Source organism: Loxodonta africana, chromosome 6 (genome assembly GCF_030014295.1).
Source record: "Loxodonta africana isolate mLoxAfr1 chromosome 6, mLoxAfr1.hap2, whole genome shotgun sequence".
NCBI classification, from domain to species: domain Eukaryota; kingdom Metazoa; phylum Chordata; class Mammalia; order Proboscidea; family Elephantidae; genus Loxodonta; species Loxodonta africana.
The window spans coordinates 138,579,880-138,598,928 of record NC_087347.1 but is presented as its reverse complement, the minus strand read 5'-3'; the positions used below and the strand labels follow the sequence as shown (position 1 = coordinate 138,598,928).

General features: G+C 47.1%; 1 protein-coding gene across 1 annotated transcript in view; it reads right to left on the bottom strand.

Annotated features, from left to right (window-relative positions):
- Positions 1 to 19,049, bottom strand: part of CLASP1 (cytoplasmic linker associated protein 1) — a 372,718-nt gene that overhangs the window by 8,065 nt on the left and 345,604 nt on the right. Inside the window, exons 36-37 of the mRNA XM_064287366.1 lie at positions 3,024 to 3,230; positions 1,616 to 1,732 (exon numbers count right to left, since the gene is read on the bottom strand). Coding sequence (XP_064143436.1) covers positions 1,616 to 1,732; positions 3,024 to 3,230 — 324 coding nt within the window. The remainder of the gene's footprint in view (positions 1 to 1,615; positions 1,733 to 3,023; positions 3,231 to 19,049) is intronic.

Genomic DNA, 19,049 nt, shown 5'->3' with positions numbered 1-19,049 from the left:
CGGTATTTTCTCAGATCGTGTTTGGGGAAGGCTCTGATGAAGAGCTTGTGCAGGAGAAGGGAAGAAAGGAGAAACCTGAGAATGGACTCTAGTAAAATGAAAAAAACCCCAAACTTGTTGCTGTCGAGTTGATCCTGACTCATAGCGACCCTATATGCCCCATAGTGTATCCAAGGAGTGGCTGGTGGATTCTAACTGCCACCTTTTGGTTAGTAGCTGAGCTCTTTACCAGTGTGCCACCGGGGCCTCCAGAATCCACTTAGGTAGCCCCTAAGATCAAGTGTCCACACCTGGTCCCTTTGCAACTTCCAACCTCTCTGCTCTCTCCTGTCTGCAGGGACAATGAGGTGCCTTCTTCTAGACCCACGTTTCTCAACTGGTGGTGATTCTGCCCTCCTGGGGACATATATGCTCCTGGCATCTAGAGGGTAGAAGTCAGGGATTGCTGCTAAACACCCTACAATCCACAGGACAGCCCCCACCACCAAGACTTACCCAGCCCACAGGGCCAGCAGCACTGAGGTTGGGAGACCCTGCTCTGGACGAAGGGGAACAAAGCCATCTGTGCCAAGAACTCTAGGGACTCAAGGCTCTGGCCGTGATGCTCACAGCTGTGCCAAAGGAACACCTCTATTTGAAAAGAAACGGGCATCGCTCTGGTTTCTTCCTTCATAAGGAGCAAGGTCAAGTGTTTCCAGTTTTATGCTTTCCACTTACTTAACTTCCACAGAGTGGCTTTCATCCACATCTCTGCTGGGGGATTTTAAACCTACGTGCCTGCACTTCACCCACAGGTAGTCCTGGTGTAGGCAGAGGTCTCCAAGGCCCTAAAAACAACACAGCCCACCCTCCTCCCAAGGGCGCAAGCCCATGCCACCCAGCCTCGTGTGTCCTGCCACAGCCTGGGGGTTTCTATCTGCTCTCATCTGGCTGGCACACCATATTTGAGCAGTTTTTTTTTTTTAAATAAGCACTTTAGCCTCCCTCATCTCCAATAAACCAAGAACCTTTTAGTCCATTTTCTGCCCCTGGTTCAGGAACAGGAGTAGCAGTGCAATGAGTAAGAAGCCTGGCTTCGGTGGGAAATCAGTGTGCTCCCTCGGGCAGGTTGAATGGGGAATATCAGCCCTCACCCCACAGGGTACTGTCACACGTAAACACGCATACAAAGTGTGCACAGCAGTGCCTGGGACATGGCAGGCACACATGGATGTGAGAGTCAGCTATTACCTTACTGCTCATACCCATGGGGACTCAGTTCTGACTCAGCAATTTGTTATGCTATCAGGTAAATTTCCTTAGTGTTTCTGTGAGGGAAAATGAGCTGGTTTCTAAACAAAGTCACCTTTCTTTTGATAATAAACTAGAAGCTCGAAGTTATCATTTCAAAAACAAGTTAAAACAGGTTATATGGTATGACCTTAGAGTGACCTCAAAATGACTTCACTATAGAGTCAGTCATTTCTATCTTTTAAATGCTTTTGGAGAAACAAGGCCCAGCTAAACCACAGATGGTGAGAAACACCTGCATGGAGTGCAGAGCTGGAGAGGAGCCGAGCCCAGACAGGCTGGCAAGGCCCAGGCATGCATGCTGGCCCTGTGATACTAGACATACCTTACTCCCCGTGAGCTGTGCGAGGTGAGGTTTCAGGTCTTCTCCGATTACGGAATAAATGGCCACCAAGCAAAACACACTGGCCTTACGCACACTACTTTCAGTGTTGTCATAACCCTATGGAGCCAGAGGGGAACACAAAAAGGAAACGAGATCAAAGAATTGCTTCATGGCCAGTGTTTCATCAACGGTTCCAAAGATGCCTGAGCATTCACCCTGAAGAGGTCACGGGTGGCTGGCTCCTGGGCTGTCGAGGCAGGAGCCTGGGGAGTCTGAGACAGGACGGTCCTCACACAGGTGGCTGCTTCACAGCCAGCTGCAGTGCAAGGCCACTCAAAAATGTCACAGGAGAGAGTGAGAACAAGAAATCAAGAGGAAAAACAACTTGCCTCTTGCACATTTCTCCCAGTGGTACAACAAATTTCAGGTGTAAAAACGTCTTAACAAAGAACTATATCACTGTCGCTCTTGTGGACACGACCTCTCTACCCTCCAATGACTGATGGAAAATGCTGAGCCCCCTAGCATGACCCTCATGGCCCTCTACAACTGGACCTCCATCTATCTGTCCAGTCTCAGTCCCTCCCGTCCCCTTCACTGAACAAACAGGACTACCTGCGGTCCCCCAAACAGCCTCAGGGTCTGTCAGCATGACTGCGGTGCCTTCCCCTCTCCTGGAATAATCTGGCTGTCCATCTCTAAGTATTGAAATTGCCAAGCCAAGTGCTCAGCAAACAGCACGTACTAAATGTGAATGGAATCTCTCTCCCCTTCCCTCTCCAGGGCCCAGCCCTAAACCACCTCTCCTGGGAACCCTCCTCATGACCCTTTTCTCTCCCCACCTCTAACCTGGAAGCCACCTCTCCGCAGTAACTGGACACGCAGTACCATGCGCTATAGTTGTCAGAGTTGTTGTGCTATGTCCTGTGCTAGGCGGGAAAATCCCTGAGGTGGTGCCATGACACCGGAAACCGTGTTTTACCTTCCAGGGTTTCACTCACTGCCTCACACTTAGAAAAGCCTCAATAAATGCATGCTGGATATACGAGAGTAAAGACCATCATGTGATTTGCACTCCATGGTCCACCTTGCCCAGGGCTGGGGCCCACTGGGAGGCTGTGATAAGGGTTTGTTGAAGGAACTAACAAAAAGATGACCAAAATATGTTTACAGTCAACAGAAAGTTCACTGTGAGCCACATTCTGGTCAGCCTGGAGAATCTGCCTGCTCTGCTCAGGGGCAGGTGGACTAGAAGCTGACAGAGAAAGCCATGAAGTATCCATGCCACACGGGTCACCACCTGGTTTCTCCTACATGTCCCCCTCTCCTACAAGTGGCCAAGGAGACTCAGCGGTGTTGGTGGATGCACGGCCTGGCTCAGAGAGCTGCGGCCCAGGAGAGAGCCTACCTGCAGCAGGCCTGGGATGATGTCGGGGAGCAGCTGCAGCAGGGACTCCTTGGCGATCCTCTCAACGACTTTGGTCTGCATCTTGATGGCAGCGAGGTTGATGGGGTAGTCGGCCGTCTGGATGATGGGGCACAGCACTTTGATGCACTGCTCAGGGTGGATGGAGCTGGCCAGTGTGGACGCAGCCTCCTCAGCAGCTCTCACCACCTGAAACACCCGTGCCCCATGCGTTAGCCCGCGGGCCACAGACACCACTGCCACTTACTTTCGGTGGCAAATGGCGATGATCTTGCTTAATGTCAGATGGCAGGCATTGCTTCCTCTGGCTGACGACGGTGAAGAGAATAAAAGCAGACTAGGCTGGAGGGTCATTTTAAAGTGGGGGGTGGGGGGACATGGCAGGAATGTAGAGTTCTGACAAAACTCTAAGACAGCAGTATGTAGTCCCACACCACCAGCATCAGCATCCCTGGGAACGTGTTAGAAATGCATTCTCAGGTCCCATCCCAGACCTCCTGATTCAGAGGCTCGATGATTCTCATATGCACAAAACTGGAGGATCTCTGCCCCAGACGACTAGGCCCTAAGAGTCTGAATGTAAACGCATCTTCTCTATGGTCTGTGGGATACCATGACTGGAATAAGTGGAGATGCCCGGGGCGAACACCAGAGTGACATCAGTACAGATGTTTCCACTGAAGTGACTGACTGCAGACCAGCCAGGAAGGCTCTAGAAGAAACCTCTGGGGCGACCTCCTGAGGAGTCTCTTCTTCTAAGTTGCTTTTCCAGGAATCTGTGCTCACGACACCCCCTTACTTCACACTTTAATAAGTACATAAAAAGACCACCTCATGGCCAAAAGAGCAGCTTGGGGGACTAGCCCACCTCTCACCTGTGGAGGGACCTTGTGTGCACCGTGACCCTAAGGGACACCAAGTGCATGTCCACAAAACAACCTCTTGTAATAAACATGGGGCTAAGTGTAAAACCCAGCAAGGAAGAGCAGGCATGGCACAGGGTGTGGTAGAAAAGAACCTGGGGTAGAGACCTGAAAGAAAATCCCAGTTATTCCACTTACAAGTGCCTGGACAGTTTCCTGAAGTCCAATTTCCTCATCTGTAAAATGGGCATATCTCACAGAGATGATCTGACAGGTATCCAAGGTACAGTAAGATATTCAGTGAACAACAGCTACTGCTACTATTATACAAACTGCATGTGAAGACACAAGCACGCATTCACTTACAAAGCGTGATGGAAATCCAACGCTCTCCCACCCCAGCCCTGGACTGCTCACTGCCCTCTCCCACCCCAGCCCTGGACTGCTCACTGCCCTCTCCCACCCCAGCCCTGGACTGCTCACTGCCCTCTCCCACCCCAGCCCTGGACTGCTCACTGCCCTCTCCCACCCCAGCCCTGGACTGCTCACTGCCCTCTCCCACCCCAGCCCTGGACTGCTCACTGCCCTCTCCCACCCCAGCCCTGGACTGCTCACTGCCCTCTCCCACCCCAGCCCTGGACTGCTCACTGCCCCCCAAGGGCTCTGGCTCCGGCCTGCTACCCAGAACAAACTCAGTCTGTGTTTAACACAGTGACAAGACAAAGGTCACTAAGACAACACTTCCATCAACCCAGTCCCTTTCTTAAGCAAAAAATGACCAATGAAAACAGCATACGGATCACTGGAAAGCCTCTTCTAGTCCTGGACATGAAGGTGGCTGAGAAGTCAGTCTGCACTAGCCAGGGAGAGCGAGAGACAAGCAGCTGGGGCCGACAAGAGGGGCAGCCTGAGCCGTAGGGTGAGCAGACCCCACCTGGGCTGAGGCCACACGTGCTGCTGCCCTAGAGCCTCTCTGTAGGAGGGGGCAGGGCTAGGCCCCAGGACTCCCAGTTCTGGCTCAGGGACAAGACATTGCTCAGCCTTGCTCACTGTATGGGGTATGCCAAATCAGCCAATGATTTCATCACATTTAAAAATGAAAATCTATACATTTAGAGCTGGCCATACTGCTAACAGGAGTCACTGGGTGATGCCAACCATTGAGCACTGAACTAGTAGCCAAAAGACTGGCAATTTGAACCTACCCAGAGGTGCCTTGAACACTTAATTGTGCTCATGTGGAACCTGTACACAGACCAAGAGGCAGTCATTCAAAGAGAACAAGGAGATACTTTGTGGTTTAAAGTCAGGAAAGGTGTATGTCAGGTTGTATCCTTTCACCGTACTCATTCAATCTGTAGGCTGAGCAAATAATCCAAGAAATCAGGCTATATGAAGAAGAACGGGGCATCAGGATTGGAGGAAGACTCATTAACAACCTGCGTTATGCAGATGCCACAATCTTGCTTGCTGAAAGTGAAGAGGACTTGAGGCACTTACTGATGAAGATCAAAGGCCACAGCCTTCAGTATGGATTACACCTCAACATAAAGAAAACAAAAATCTTCACAACTGGACCAATGACCAACATCATGACAAACGGAGAAAAGACTGAAGTTGTCAAGGATTTCGTTTTCCTTGGATCCACAATCAACAGCCATGGAAGCAGCAGTCAAGAAATCAGACGACGCACTGCATTGGGTAAATGTGCAGCAAAGGACCTCTTTAAAGTGCTGAAGAGCAAAGATGTCACCTTGAAGACCAAGGTGCACATGACCCAAGCCATGCTATTTTCAAATGCTCCATGAACATGCAAAAGCTGGACAGTGAATAAGAAAGACTGACGAAGAGCTGATGCATTTGAACTGTGGTGTCGGTGAAGGACACTGAATATACCATGAACTGCCAGAAGAACAGATACGTCTTGAAGAAGTGCGGCCAGAATGGCCCTGAGGGGCGCGGATGGAGGAACCGCATCTCATGTACTTTGGGCATGTTGTCAGGAGGGACCAGCTCTTGGAGAAGGCCCTCACGCTTGGTAAAGCTGACAGCCAGACCCTCAACGAGGTACACTGACACAGCGGCTACAAGATGAGCTCAAGCATAGAAATGGTTGTGAAGATGGCACAGGACCAGACGGCATTTTGTTCTCTTGTACACGGGGTTACTATGAGTTGGAATTGACTCGATGGCACCGAACAACAGAGGTACCTCAGAAGATGGGCCTGAAGATTTGCTTCCAAAAGGTCACAGCCTTAAAATCCCAGTTCTACTCTGTGCACATGGGGGTGTCAAAAATTGCAACTGAATGGACAACAACTAACAACAACAACAGAATGCTGCTAATAGCAGGCTTTTTGCTATGAAGTTCCAGTTCCATCTGGGCTTTGGCTACTAATACTCCGACAGCTGGCATGTAAAAATTTATAAAGCCTGGAGTGAGATGCACAAAATGTTTTAACAATGGTGGTAAGGTTATGGGTAACTTAATTTTCTTCTTTATACTTTTTACATTAAAAAATGATGAGCATTATATTAACCTTCCTAGCTACATAAATGTATTCATAAAAGTCAACTTAGAATGTCTTTCTAAAGTCAGGACCAGTGAGCAGTACAGCCCACTGGTTCCAGGTGGAAGTTCAGAGTGCTGGCGCTCCTTGGCTGTTAGTTGCTGTGACTATAATCACTCTACCGATCATTATTATTCCTGCTCACCGTCCAATGGTTCCACACATTCCCTTTCCAGCTAACCTGGACCACTCAACCGTCCCCCGCATGTGGCTGACACATGCTGCCCAGGCCCTCCCTAGGCCTCCTTGACCATCACACTGATCCTTCTTTTCCCTCAACTCCAAGTTTTCTACCTGTGACACTCATATGGCACCAAATGTAGACTGCTTTGTATTCCCAGTGACACTTTCAGGTTGTAAAGGCCTAGCAGCAGGAGCTGGGACATTTCCTTTGTACCCCAAGTATTCAGCAAGGGCTGGGTGTTTACCACGTGCTCAACACTTACTGATGGATTGAATTTCATTCTGTCTTCCCAAGGACAGGTACCTATTTAAAGAGGCCCTCCCTTCTGAATTCTGAAAGTCACATTTCCTTCTTGTTGGAAGTCTTTTGGGAGGATCTGCTATCTCCCTGAGGCACATATCAAAGGTTGTCGTCGTTGTTGGTTGCCTTCTGAGTAAATTCCGGCTCATGGTGTCCCCCATATGTGTGCAGACTATAACTACTCCGTAGGGTTTTTGAGCCTGTGACCTTTCGGAAGCAGATCGCCAGCCTGCCTTCTGAGACGCCTCTGGGTGGGTTCGAACTGCCAAGCTCTGAGTTACTGGTCAAGCGCTGAACTGTCTGTGCTGCCCAGGGACTCCTTATCAAAGGCTAGGGTCTCATTAAGATCACTCCCACCAGCATCACCTAGTCAGCCCCAGCAGAGGGATTATGTTAATTTTTCAAGAGCCACAATGGAGACCCTGATGAGCATGGTTCATGGGTAAATGCTGTGTACATTTTGGGAAACAGGTGTCCAGAACACCCAAGAATTATCTGTGCTTATTATGCGTGAATCAGAGCTCCTGCCAGGTGAGAACCATGGGGCCCTGACCTCACGGTGCCAGGCAGGGTGGGGGCAGTCCGAGTAGAGGACCAGTGTGAGGGCGCCACTGCCCAGGAGAGTCCAGCAGTGTGGCCCGCTGCGTGGGCCAAGTACAGGTAGTATCGCTTTAGAAGACCACCCTGGTGTTCCTCAGCTCACAGAGTGCCCCAGCCCAAGCTCAGCCATGCAGAGCCAACTCACCTTGCCCCAGCTCCTCCATAGTAAACAAGGCGGTGGCTCGGCCAGACAGCAGACTCAGCCTTCTAGGTACCTCAGTGTGTTAGTGCGCAGACCCCTGCCCAGGCCCTCCCCCAATCCCGGTCAGCAAGTACTCACTCAGTCACGAAACTGATGAATCTGACTCCATTTTACATACTCATGGGAATGACACTATTTAAAGCTCACTGTGATTTTTTTTTTTTTGCCGATTTATCTCCTGCAAAGCGTGGCTTTTCCCACAGATTTCTTGACAGCGCGGGGCTGTCTGGCTGCCTGGCCCTTTACCCTTCACCCCCAGGAGACAGCCCCCAGAGCTGGATGGGCATGCTCTCAGCCTCAGAGAGCAGTGTGATAGGCAAACTCCAGATCAATCCTCTGGGAAGAGACTGAATGAGTCTGAGCCTCAATTTTTTTTGACTCTAACATGGGGATTTAAGAATACCTACTTTCACAGCTATTTGGCTTGGGAGAGAGAACATGCCAAAAAGCTCAGCATATCCTAGACATAAAACACATGATGGCTGTCAGTGAGGCTTTGATGCAGGAGTGACACCAGGAATCAGGCTTGGCAGTAAGGTTACGCCAAAATGCAGGTGGATGACCTGGAGCCCTGTCCACATGCGTGTCCATGGAGGCCCACTCACATCAAGTGTTTTGAGAATGGTAAGCACTGTAGCAAACCAGCTCTTTCCTAGGGGCTACTGCCAGCACCATTATGTGCTCAGTATACAGACTGAATAGGTCTGGTGAAAAGATACAACCCTGACTTTAAGCCATGCAGCATCCCCTTGTTCTGTTCCAATGACTGCCTCTTGATCTACATACAGGTTCCTCATGAGCACAATTAAGTGTTCTGGAATTCCCGTATCTTCCCAGTGTTACCCATAATCTGTTATAATCGAAGAAGCTAGACTCTATGAAGAAGAATGGGGCATCAGGATTAGAGGAAGACTCATTAACAACCTGTGTTATGCAGATAACACACCCTGCTTGCTGAAAGTGAAGAGGACTTGAAGCACTTACTGATGAAGATCAAAGACTATATAGCCTTCAGTATGGATTACGTCTCAACATGAAAAAAACAAAAATCCTCATAACTAGACCAATAAGCACCATCATGATAAACAAAAAAGTAGACTGAGGTTGTCAAGGATTTCATTTTACTTGGATCCACAATCAACGCCCATAGAAACAGCAGTCGAGCAATCAAACTATGCATTGCATTGGGCAAACTGGCTGCAAAAGACCTCTTTAAAGTGTTGAAGAGCAAAGATGTCACCTTGAAGACTAAGGTGTGCCCGACCCAAGCCATGGTGTTTTCAATCGTCTCATATGCATGTGAAACTTGGATAATGAATAAGAAAGACCAAAGATGAATTGATGCCTTTGAACTGGGGTGTTGGTGAAGAATACTGAATATACCACGGACCGCCAAAATAACTATCAAATCTGTGTTGGAAGAAGTGCAACCAGAATGCTCCTTAGAAGCAAGGATGGCGAGACTACATCTCACATACTTCAGACATGTTGTCAGGAGGGACCAATCCCTGGAGGAGGACATCAATGCTTGGTAGAGGGTCAGTGAAAAAGAGGAAGACCCTCAACGAGGTGGATTGATACAGTGGCTGCAGCAATGGGCTCAAGCGTAACGATGACCATGAGGATGGTCCAGGACTGGGCAGTGTTTCGTTCTGTCGTACACAGGATTGCTTTGAGTTGGAACCAACATGATGGCACCTAACAACAACAGTGCCAGCATCAAGACTGTTTTCTTCTTGCCAACAATCTCTCTAGAATGCTAATCTGATGAACATGCCCGAGTCCTTCAGGATGGCACAAAGGCCAAGGAGGCATGGTCCCTTCATTTCTGTCCCTCTAGTGGCATTTCCTGCCCTCCCTGATTCCCATTGGTTGTGTGAAGCAGAGGGAACACCCTACAGTCACACCCCTGTGCTCTTCCTGAAATGTCCTTCCCTCATGTTCTTCACCTGGCTAAATCTGAGACTCCTTCAGGACTTACCTTATGAAACAGAAGCCTCAGGAAGTGTCACCAACCAAAACCAAACCCAGTGCCGTCGAGTCGATTCCAACTCCCAGCGACCCTATAGTACAGAGTAGAACTGCCCCATAGAGTTTTCCAAGGAGCACCTGGCGGATTTGAACTGCCAACCCTTTGGTTAGCAGCTGTAGCACTTAACCCCTACAAGACCAGGGTTTCCAGGAAGTGTCACATGCACACCTTTATCACTGCATGTACATACTCTGCTGAAATCGTCTCTCCCACTAGACAAAAAGTTCCTGAAAGCAAGATCCCATCTCAGCCCTCTTTCTATCTCCACACTCAGCACAACTGCCTAGTATACATCGTTGTGGTGGTTGTTAGGTACTGTTGATCTACAGGTACCCCATGTGACAGAGCAGAACTGCCCCACAGGGTTTTCTTGGCTGTAATCTTTGCAAAAGAAGATTGCCAGGTCTTTCTCCCTCGGAGCCGCTGGGTGGGTTCAACTGCCAACCTTTCAGTTAGCAGCTGAGTGCTTAACCACTGCGCCACCAGGGCTCTTTTGCTGTATGCACTGGATACATAAAAAATGTTTGTTGAACTAATTACCCTATGGTGTCAGTTTTTTTTTAATGCTCTCTGGGGCATGTCACATTGATTTCTGTTTACATTTTCTCACTAAGGAGCTGGCCTAAAAAACAAAGAGGAGGGTTAACAAATGACCAGTGCGGGCCTTGGGAAAACCAACTGTTCATAGCCCAAGTATTCCATTTTAGGTGACCTGCTGGAAAGCAATATACTAATTCTTTGGAAAACCCATTAAAAAAAACCAAACCGACTGCCGTCGAGTCAATTTCAACTCATAGTGACCCTATAGGAAAAGGTAAAGCTGCCCCACAGGGTTTCCAAGGAGCACTTGGTGGATTCGAACTGCTGACTTTTTGGTTAGCAGCTGTAGCTCTAAACTACTATGCCGCCAGGGCTTTCTTTGGAAAAGAAACATTAATTCAGGGTAATTTCCCCAATGATCAGTTGTTTTAAGAGGGGTGGCATAGAAGCTCTTAGGAGAGCTTCCTCATGCAATGATCGATCTCCAGTGAAATGCTTCTTTCCCAGCTCACACACACTTTGAAGTCCATGGTTGTTGTTGTTAGTTGTTGTCAAGTTAATTCTGAATCATGATGACCCCATGTGTGCAGAGTAGAACTGCTCCATAGGGTTTTCAAGGCTGTGGTCTTTTAGAAGCAGACTGCCAGGCCTGTCTTCTGAGACACCACTGAAGGGGTCTGAACCGCCAACCTTTTTCGCTTAGCCGTTTACGCCACACTGCACTTGGGCGAGTTGAGCATTTGGCGATGCACCTCGGTGGCTAAACTACAGACAGCTAAGCAGAGGGTGAAGAACAGACTGGGGGACAGTCCTCTTTTCTAATCTGACCCAGCAATGAGACTAAGCTCTGAAACAACTGGCTCTGCTGTTAAGTATCACTATTCACAAGTATCACAACATACTCACCAGGAAGCTCAGAAATACTGACTGAAAAATCTTGGGCAAATCACTTAAATTCTTTTTTTTTTTAATTATTTTTGTCAGTTTTTAAACCAGGGAAAAAAGCTGAAAGGGTCAGAAAATCCTGGATATTTCTTAGGTGTATCCGAGCTAGACAACACTGGTATAGAAGAATTGATGTTTAAAACCCACCGGGAGGTGGGAGCAGCTCGGTGGGTGGAAGGAACATGGCTTCTGCAGTGGCATGTGCCAGCGCTGAGAGGAGCAAGCCAGACACCTGAGGGAGACCGTGAGGATTCATGAGCCCACGCAGCACGGCCAGGCTCGTACGGGACCTCAGGGAGGGTTCCTTTCTCTCTGCTCCTCTTTCTGTGCTTGACGGCTGTGCCAGGTTAAAGGGAGTTGCCTTACATTTAGGACTAGGAAAATGGACTGCTTCAGATCTAGTGAGCTGGAGCCCAAACCCCAGGAGAACCTCCTCTTATAAAACTCCAAGAATTCTGTCGCCTGCATGAAGCATTTAATCCAATGTATCTAATCCAGGGGATTTTCTGAAAATAAAATGCCAGAAGCTGCACTTCAGGATGGGCATCTGGGGTCCTCCCTCTCCTCAGGATTAGATGAAGCTTCCCAAGACAGTTTCTGGCAAGGCAGGAAGGAATACCTGACTCCCCTTTCCATGCCCATCCCCCAGCTTTTGGCGAGCTGCCCAAACCAGGGTGAACTTTAGGTTCTGGCCCTGTGTTCTATGTAACACAAGACGCAAAGATTACAACTGTAAGCAAACAGAGACAAGAGTAAACACGGGCAACAGAAAGAAAGGAGAACAATCTCTCTTAATAGATAGGTGGCCAGAAGTGGCAAGGATTTTAGAAAAGAGAATACTCAAGAAAGCGAGCACGACTGAGGAGGCTTTTGGGTTATAGTGGGCCTGGAAATGATCAAAATTGTTCCAATTATGCTAATTTTAATACAGTCTTGGTAGAAACATAGGAATTCTTCCTTTTAAAAGTTAGTGAAAGAATACTGTCTACCTAAGAAAAACTTCATCTTTACAGTTAGCTTTTTTTTTTTAAATAGGACCTTAGTCAGAATACTGATGAATGTGTGCTTAAAGATTTTCTTTTCGAGCACAGAACTACTAAAAATTTGGATGGCATCTTTTAAGTTCAGAGTTTGACTTGGCTCTATCCTGGGTTTTTTGGGTTCTATCACAGATATATCAGAATACTTGGTAAAATATAAAAAGCAAATGTCAAGAAACACTGGTAGCTGGAATCAAAGAACGTCACAGTAGAGTATTCCTAAATTAGGTTACTATGTGTCAGAATTCAACTCGATGACAATGGGTTTTTCAGTCATTTGGAAACTAAGGAAAAGGTTGGTGCCCCTTTCTGGGAAAGACTGGAAAGATGTTCAAAAGTATGACTACCTGAGTTTCAGTATCCACTAGGATACTGGGGAACTGATGTCTTTTAGCGAAAGGCTAATTGACCAATGTCCCAGGCTGGCAGTGATATAAATTCTGAGATCTACGGTGCGGTGCCATCGTGGCCCCGAACCTGGAATCCAAGTCCTTACTCAGCTAGGCTCAGTACCAAAGGGGTAAAGAAGGCAGCTCAGGCTCTAAGTCCTGGGATCTGGAGTGTGGACCTGGTTCTGTCACCTATAAGCCGAGTAATCTTGAGGTAAATTTCTTCTATTTTATAGGCCTCAGTTTGCCTCATCAATAAAATGACAAGAACCTGATTGCAAATCACATTGGATTGCAAATACCTATCTTCTATCCCTACTTGATGTGTACTTTCTCCTGTAAAAATGCACATGTAAGAAATTTTTACATTGGTTTTGGGGGGTTCAGAGTCTGAATGAAATGCTCTCTAACCCGACAGCTACCCCAGCCTTGCCTGGAGAAGCAGATTCAGGGCAACACAGTATCTGTTTCCAGTGTGGTAAGGCTCTTAGGTGGGAAGCTTACTCCGTCCCACTTCAAAGGCTGAGGGATGAAGGGTCAGACCAGGACTGGGAGCCCAGGCTGTGGCTGTGTGCTCTGGTCCTGGAGGGCCCTGCAGAGGCAGCGCTGGCTGGCCTCTCAGGAGGAGCTTAGTAGGCAATCTACTTAACAGGCCATCAGATGGGAGCTTGGGCAGGACATACAAGGCTCCTCTTCTGTATTTCCAACTCTAATACTATCCATCTCTAAAAATCCAGTGTTTTCTACCCTAAGGCTTACAATGGACCAGGAACCTCAGCACAAAAAATGGACAGTTACCCTTTTATGCATTCAACCGAATTAGTAGCCCAAAGATACAAGTTGTATTTCCCATTGGCATTTTAGAGTTTATTCAACGGAATTGAAATAACCTTCTTGGATGTACTTAGAGAAATGCAGTTATGCCTACCTTGCATAAAATTTTAAAAACTTGATAACAATTCTATTCAAAATCAGTCAACTTTCTTCCATGAAAGAGAATGAAAACGACACTGATTTCAGCTTTCTGCGTCAGCTGCCTTGTCTCGCCTGACTTTAACGCCAGCCCTGTAGGTCGGGCAGCACCGGAGTCAAGGCCACCTGGTGTGCAAACACTGTAGCGATCCAGAGAGCCTGTCACTGTCCACACCGCACAGCCAGTGAGCTGACAGCAGAAGGAGAGCCCGGGGCTCGTTCCAAACTCACAGGGTCTGACCAGAAACAACAGCCCTCTCACCTGGTTTCCCCACAGGGGTTGTTTTTCTCTTAACAAGTTACCCTTTCTGCAGAAGGGGGCCTTGGTGGCACAGTGGTTATGAGCTTGGCTGCTAACCAAAAGGTCTGCAGTTCGAATCTACCAGCTGCTCCTTGGAAATCCTATGGTGCAGTTCTACTCTGTCCTATAGGGTCACTATGAGTTGGAAGTGACTTGACAGCAAAAGAGTTTGGTTTGTTTTGGTTCTGCAGCTACAGGAGCTAAAGGGCAGGGGTCACATCTGGTTCCTAGGAGGGTCAGTTCATCAGCAAGAAGCAACTTTTTCCACTTTCCCTGGCTAACAAAGCAGTGGTAGCTGCTGCCATTCAGAAATGGACATCGTGCTTGGCACTTAATAACAATGCTATGAGGTGGGACATGGTATCTCTGTTTGACATAGAGAGAACGATGGCTCACAGAAATGGCAAATACTTACAGAAAGGGTAAGTACTTCTGCAGTCTTGGTTCAGCAGGACTCAACCCAGGCGTATCTTCCAAGTCACGCCCTCTCCCCTTGACCAAGCTGCCCTGACACTAGAATTCTCTCACCCCTGCTTGTCACACATCTCAGGTTCTAATTCCCTCAGGCACTTGATCTTGACTCTTCCAGTCCACTCTAACCTCCTCCTGCACTTTACTCTGAACCATACCTTGACTCTTTTGCTTTAACCTCAACATAAGCTCTGGGAAGACGAGGGCACCCACTCCCTGCCCCCCTCCCCATAACAAAATATCCACCCCACTTGTTCCATTAGTGCCAGACTGTTGACTTGGCAACCATAAACCTTTAAATGAAGCTATGTAGGTTTTGGTTTTGTCTTTTTATTAAAAAGCAAAAACTTACAAAGAAAATGGGGCTTCTGGCCATATCCCAAGGTTGGGCTCAAGGAAAACTGGAGAATTAGAATCTGAGAATTTAGATCTGTTACTCAATAGCGACTTTTATTATCTAGAGACTGGATGAGACAGATAAGCATCTAGTCTGCGCCCACGGCTAACAGATAAGGAAAAACTAAGGTCCAGAGAGGTGAAGTAATTTCTCCAGGTCCGCTCAACAGGCTGCTCTGCTCCCCAGGTGGCTGCAGTTCCGAGAGGCCTGGACCCTAGAGGCTTGTCAGGCCCGTTTAGGAGTGCAGGGGTCTGAAGAAGACTTGGTCAGGTAGTACTTCCTTGGTATTTGAAGGAGGACATCAGACAGCTAAGACCCCTTTTGTCTGAATACACTTCTTACCGCTGCTTTCCCCTTGATCCCATATTTGTGAAAGGACTCAACCAGACACTCCAACGGGCTGGGTGACACAGAAGCCACACACCTACTCCCAGGAACATTTCTTTTCAAAATAATCTTGGTCTGGGTGTTGCTTTTTTAATTCCTGAGAGCCACAAAATACAAATTAACTAGAATTAATTGAAAAATAAATCCTCTAGAGAAATAACAATGGTTGTTTTCTATTTATATAAGAATCAAACTTTCCAAAACAAGCAAACCTGAAGCTGGAGTCTCCAAGACTAAAACCCTAAGACTTTCATGCACCTCAAGAAATGTGTGGTGACCCAGTAGAGTAACATAAAATAATGTTGACATTTTACAGACAAATGTAACTGAATATTCACTATTGTGGCAAAGTTCAGAAAAGGTAAGTCTAATGCTTCAAGCAGGCCCTGGGGTGGCATAAATGCTTTGTTCTCAGCTATTAAACTAAAGATTGGCAGTTCAAACCTACCCCAGTGATGCTGTGGGAGAAGATCTGCTGATCTACTTCTGTGAAGATTACAACCAAGACAACCCCACGGAGCAGTTCTACTCTACAAAGGATAGAGCCGCCATGAGTAAGAATCAGCTGGACTGGTTTGGGGTTTTTTTTTTTTTTTTTGGTTAATGGTTAAAAAATAAAGTGTCAATTATGGAATATCTTCAAGAAATAGAGCTGGTGCTTCTTTCAAGTTTAAATAAAACATCTACTGAGTACTTTAACATTTTGGGTACTATATGAAAAATACAATGACTAGGGGGTAACTGTTCTTGCAATAAATGTACATAAAATGACTTAAAATTAATTTATCAATTGTTAACCAAGAAACGGGTCCTTCTGTCTACACTCCAAAATGGGATCGATCCACCCCAGAAATGGGTGTCTGAAAACAGTCTTCTGTACAAATATCTGTACAGCACATCGCAGCTTTAAAAGCCCAATTCCAGGGTGTGTCTTTGAACCCCACAACAGTCATGCTGATAGAGTTACACAGAGATGATGGAAGTTGACAACAGAGCTGGAAAGCATCAGGTTTTCTCTTTCAAAATCCACACCTCACTCTGACCCCAGAATCTCATTTGCAGTATCACTTTTCTTGTTAAATCCTCTCTTCAATCAACTAAGGAGAGGTTCTGCACCACCCCTAACAAACAGGATACAAATTCTAAAATGAAAAGAGCTCAAATTAATGGAGTTATCTTGTAAAACAGAAGGCGGGCTCAAGATATGAACAGCTCACCATCAAGGCCTTCGAGCTGTTTGTGAACTGCTAACACTACTGTGAGCCACAGTAACTTTGGTGATGAGGTGCAGAAACTCTGAAGCAAACCTGATTTACCAAAAAGAAGAGAGAGAATTAGATGAGAGAATTTTATGTTCAAACAGGGAATGTAAAAACAGTGCCTAAAGCTGATAAGCACCAATGTTTTTAATAAAAATTCTGAATTGGTATCCAAATGCCCTATCTTGCTTGCGATAAAAAGTCTATGTCAGCTCAGGTTGGACAGTATTTAAAGGTTCAGAGTCATAACGGTTGAATGTGACGATGAGAAAATGTAATGACTAGAGAAATACTTTGTACAATATTATATACCAACAAAGGGGCCATAACACAAACTTGAACACTATCTGCCTTTAAAAAAAGAGACAGAGACAAATTAGTTAAAAATAAGAGAAAGACTGGAGGAATTTTAAAGAAAAACAAAAACAAACATCAAATCTGAAACCTAAATACACAGGTGCCCAAGTCAGTAGCTTCTGGCAAAGTGACACAGTGAAGTTTCATAAAGAGAACTACAAGGGCACCTAGTCAAGGTGAGTTTGAAAGTATGCAAAGCAGGGAAGGGCTGCCAATAAAGGCAATGGTTTCAGAACAAAATGTTTTCTCCACCTGCTTTATCAGGTAATCAGTGACAGCAGCGTGGAGACCCTTAGGTTACAGGAATTCCATGTTAACTGGCTGCTGCTAAGTTCATTTGAAGCATTAGGTATTTTCTGTTTTTGTCCCCTAGGCAATTTAAGGAACCTCCCACCTAAGAACTTTCTCCCTTAAATTTCTTATTTTGCAAAAATAAAAATAAAAAAAGGGTTACTAATTAATATAGTTAATAGCAAACAGATGATATAATCCTGCTAACCTTTATTTCTTAGGGCCCACTGTCAAAGTTTTAAAGTGTAAGATCAGGAAATTCACCTGGAAAGACAGACACCCTCCGACTGGAAGTGAGTGCTGAAACAACCCCCGCCCCGGGGTGGGGGGGGTGTCATATCTCCTGAAGGCCGTGCTTTAAGCATGCCCTTCTCCCTGAAAACAACTGCTATCACATATACATACCTATGAGAACTCCAGTTCTAATACATCTTTTGATCGTATGTTCTCATTAGAGAGAAGATATTTTGGTGAGAAAAAAAAAAAAGTCAGCGCGGGCCAGTTTTCCTCCTTTAAAAGAGAGACAGCCCTGGTTCGGCTCTCGGCTCTGTCGGAAATCGCTGCCACTGCCTGACAAAGAACTGGGCCTCCTGGACCTTTGTTCCTCACCTGGGGATAACTATGGTCACTGTATCAGCTCAAAGTGCCCTGGGTGGCCCAAATGGCTTCTGCGTGACTAACCTGAAGGCTGGCAGTTTGAACCCAATCAGCAGTGCCGTGGAAGAACAGCCTGGCAACCTACTTCCATAAAGTTTACAGCCAAAAAGACTCTACAGGGTGCACTTCTAATCTGTAACATGCGGGCCCCGGGAGCTGGCACCGACTTGATGGCAGTGAGTATATATAGGGCACACTTCTAATCTGTAACACACGGGCCCCGGGAGTTGGCACCGACTTGATGGCAGTGAGTATACCGGCTCATCTGATCCTCATGCTTTTTAAACAAGTGACTTATAAATGGAGAGTTCTGTTCAAACGTGATCATCATCATCACGCAACCAAGCCACTGTTCTGGAAACAGCCCTCCCCTGCGCATCCTGTGTTGCGCTAGGCTCAGTAAGCGGGAGACGCCCCGGCAAGGGACTGGGTCCTCGCCCTCCCGGAGCCTATAGTCTCGGTGGGGACTTGAGGAGGTCAAACCAATCACAGCTCAAGCGGCCACGTAATGCCAAAGAGAGAGAGCATGACTTTGGGTCAGATTCTTCTTTTTTTGCGGGGGTTGGGGGTCAGATCCTTTTTACAGATTTAAGGATTGATCTAATAACTAGGCCTTAATCCACTAGCATGCTCATAAGGGCCACATGTGAGCCAGGAGCCTGAACCGTTCTGCTCTCACCTTAGGGTCAAGCCCATCATTTGTCATGTTGTTTTCTAAACATAGGATTCTGTTTTCCACAGTGCCTTTTACTGGAAAGATACGGTCAATAAATTATTGTTTTTAGGAAACCCTATCCACCTCCCCACTCTCCATAGGCCTCTAGATACGTGAAGGACTCGTGAGTTACAAGAGGTGGAACGGCTCAACAGGCCACAGGATCAGCATCTGCTTAGTGTCCATGTCTGCAGTACACGCACAGGCCACAGGAACACAGTGGGCATGGAGGTCACAATGCCCAGGAACCACAGGAGTGGGCTGCTAGCACATCCGTGTTCAGGGCTAGAGGAAGAGGCACAGCGCGGCTACCTCCCATGACCTTCCCCTGGCTGAGAGAAGCACGCCGAGAGTGGGAAGGCGAGGGAGGTCGACAAATGGGGTGAGGTGCCTACTATGTGCCAAGCACTGGGCTAGAAACTGTCACCAAGCTATCTCATTTAATTCTCACAAGAGTCTGGGACATTATCTACCTCCATTTTACACACGAGGAAACCAAGGACCAGAAGGTAAAACAACTTGTCCAGGGATCTAGA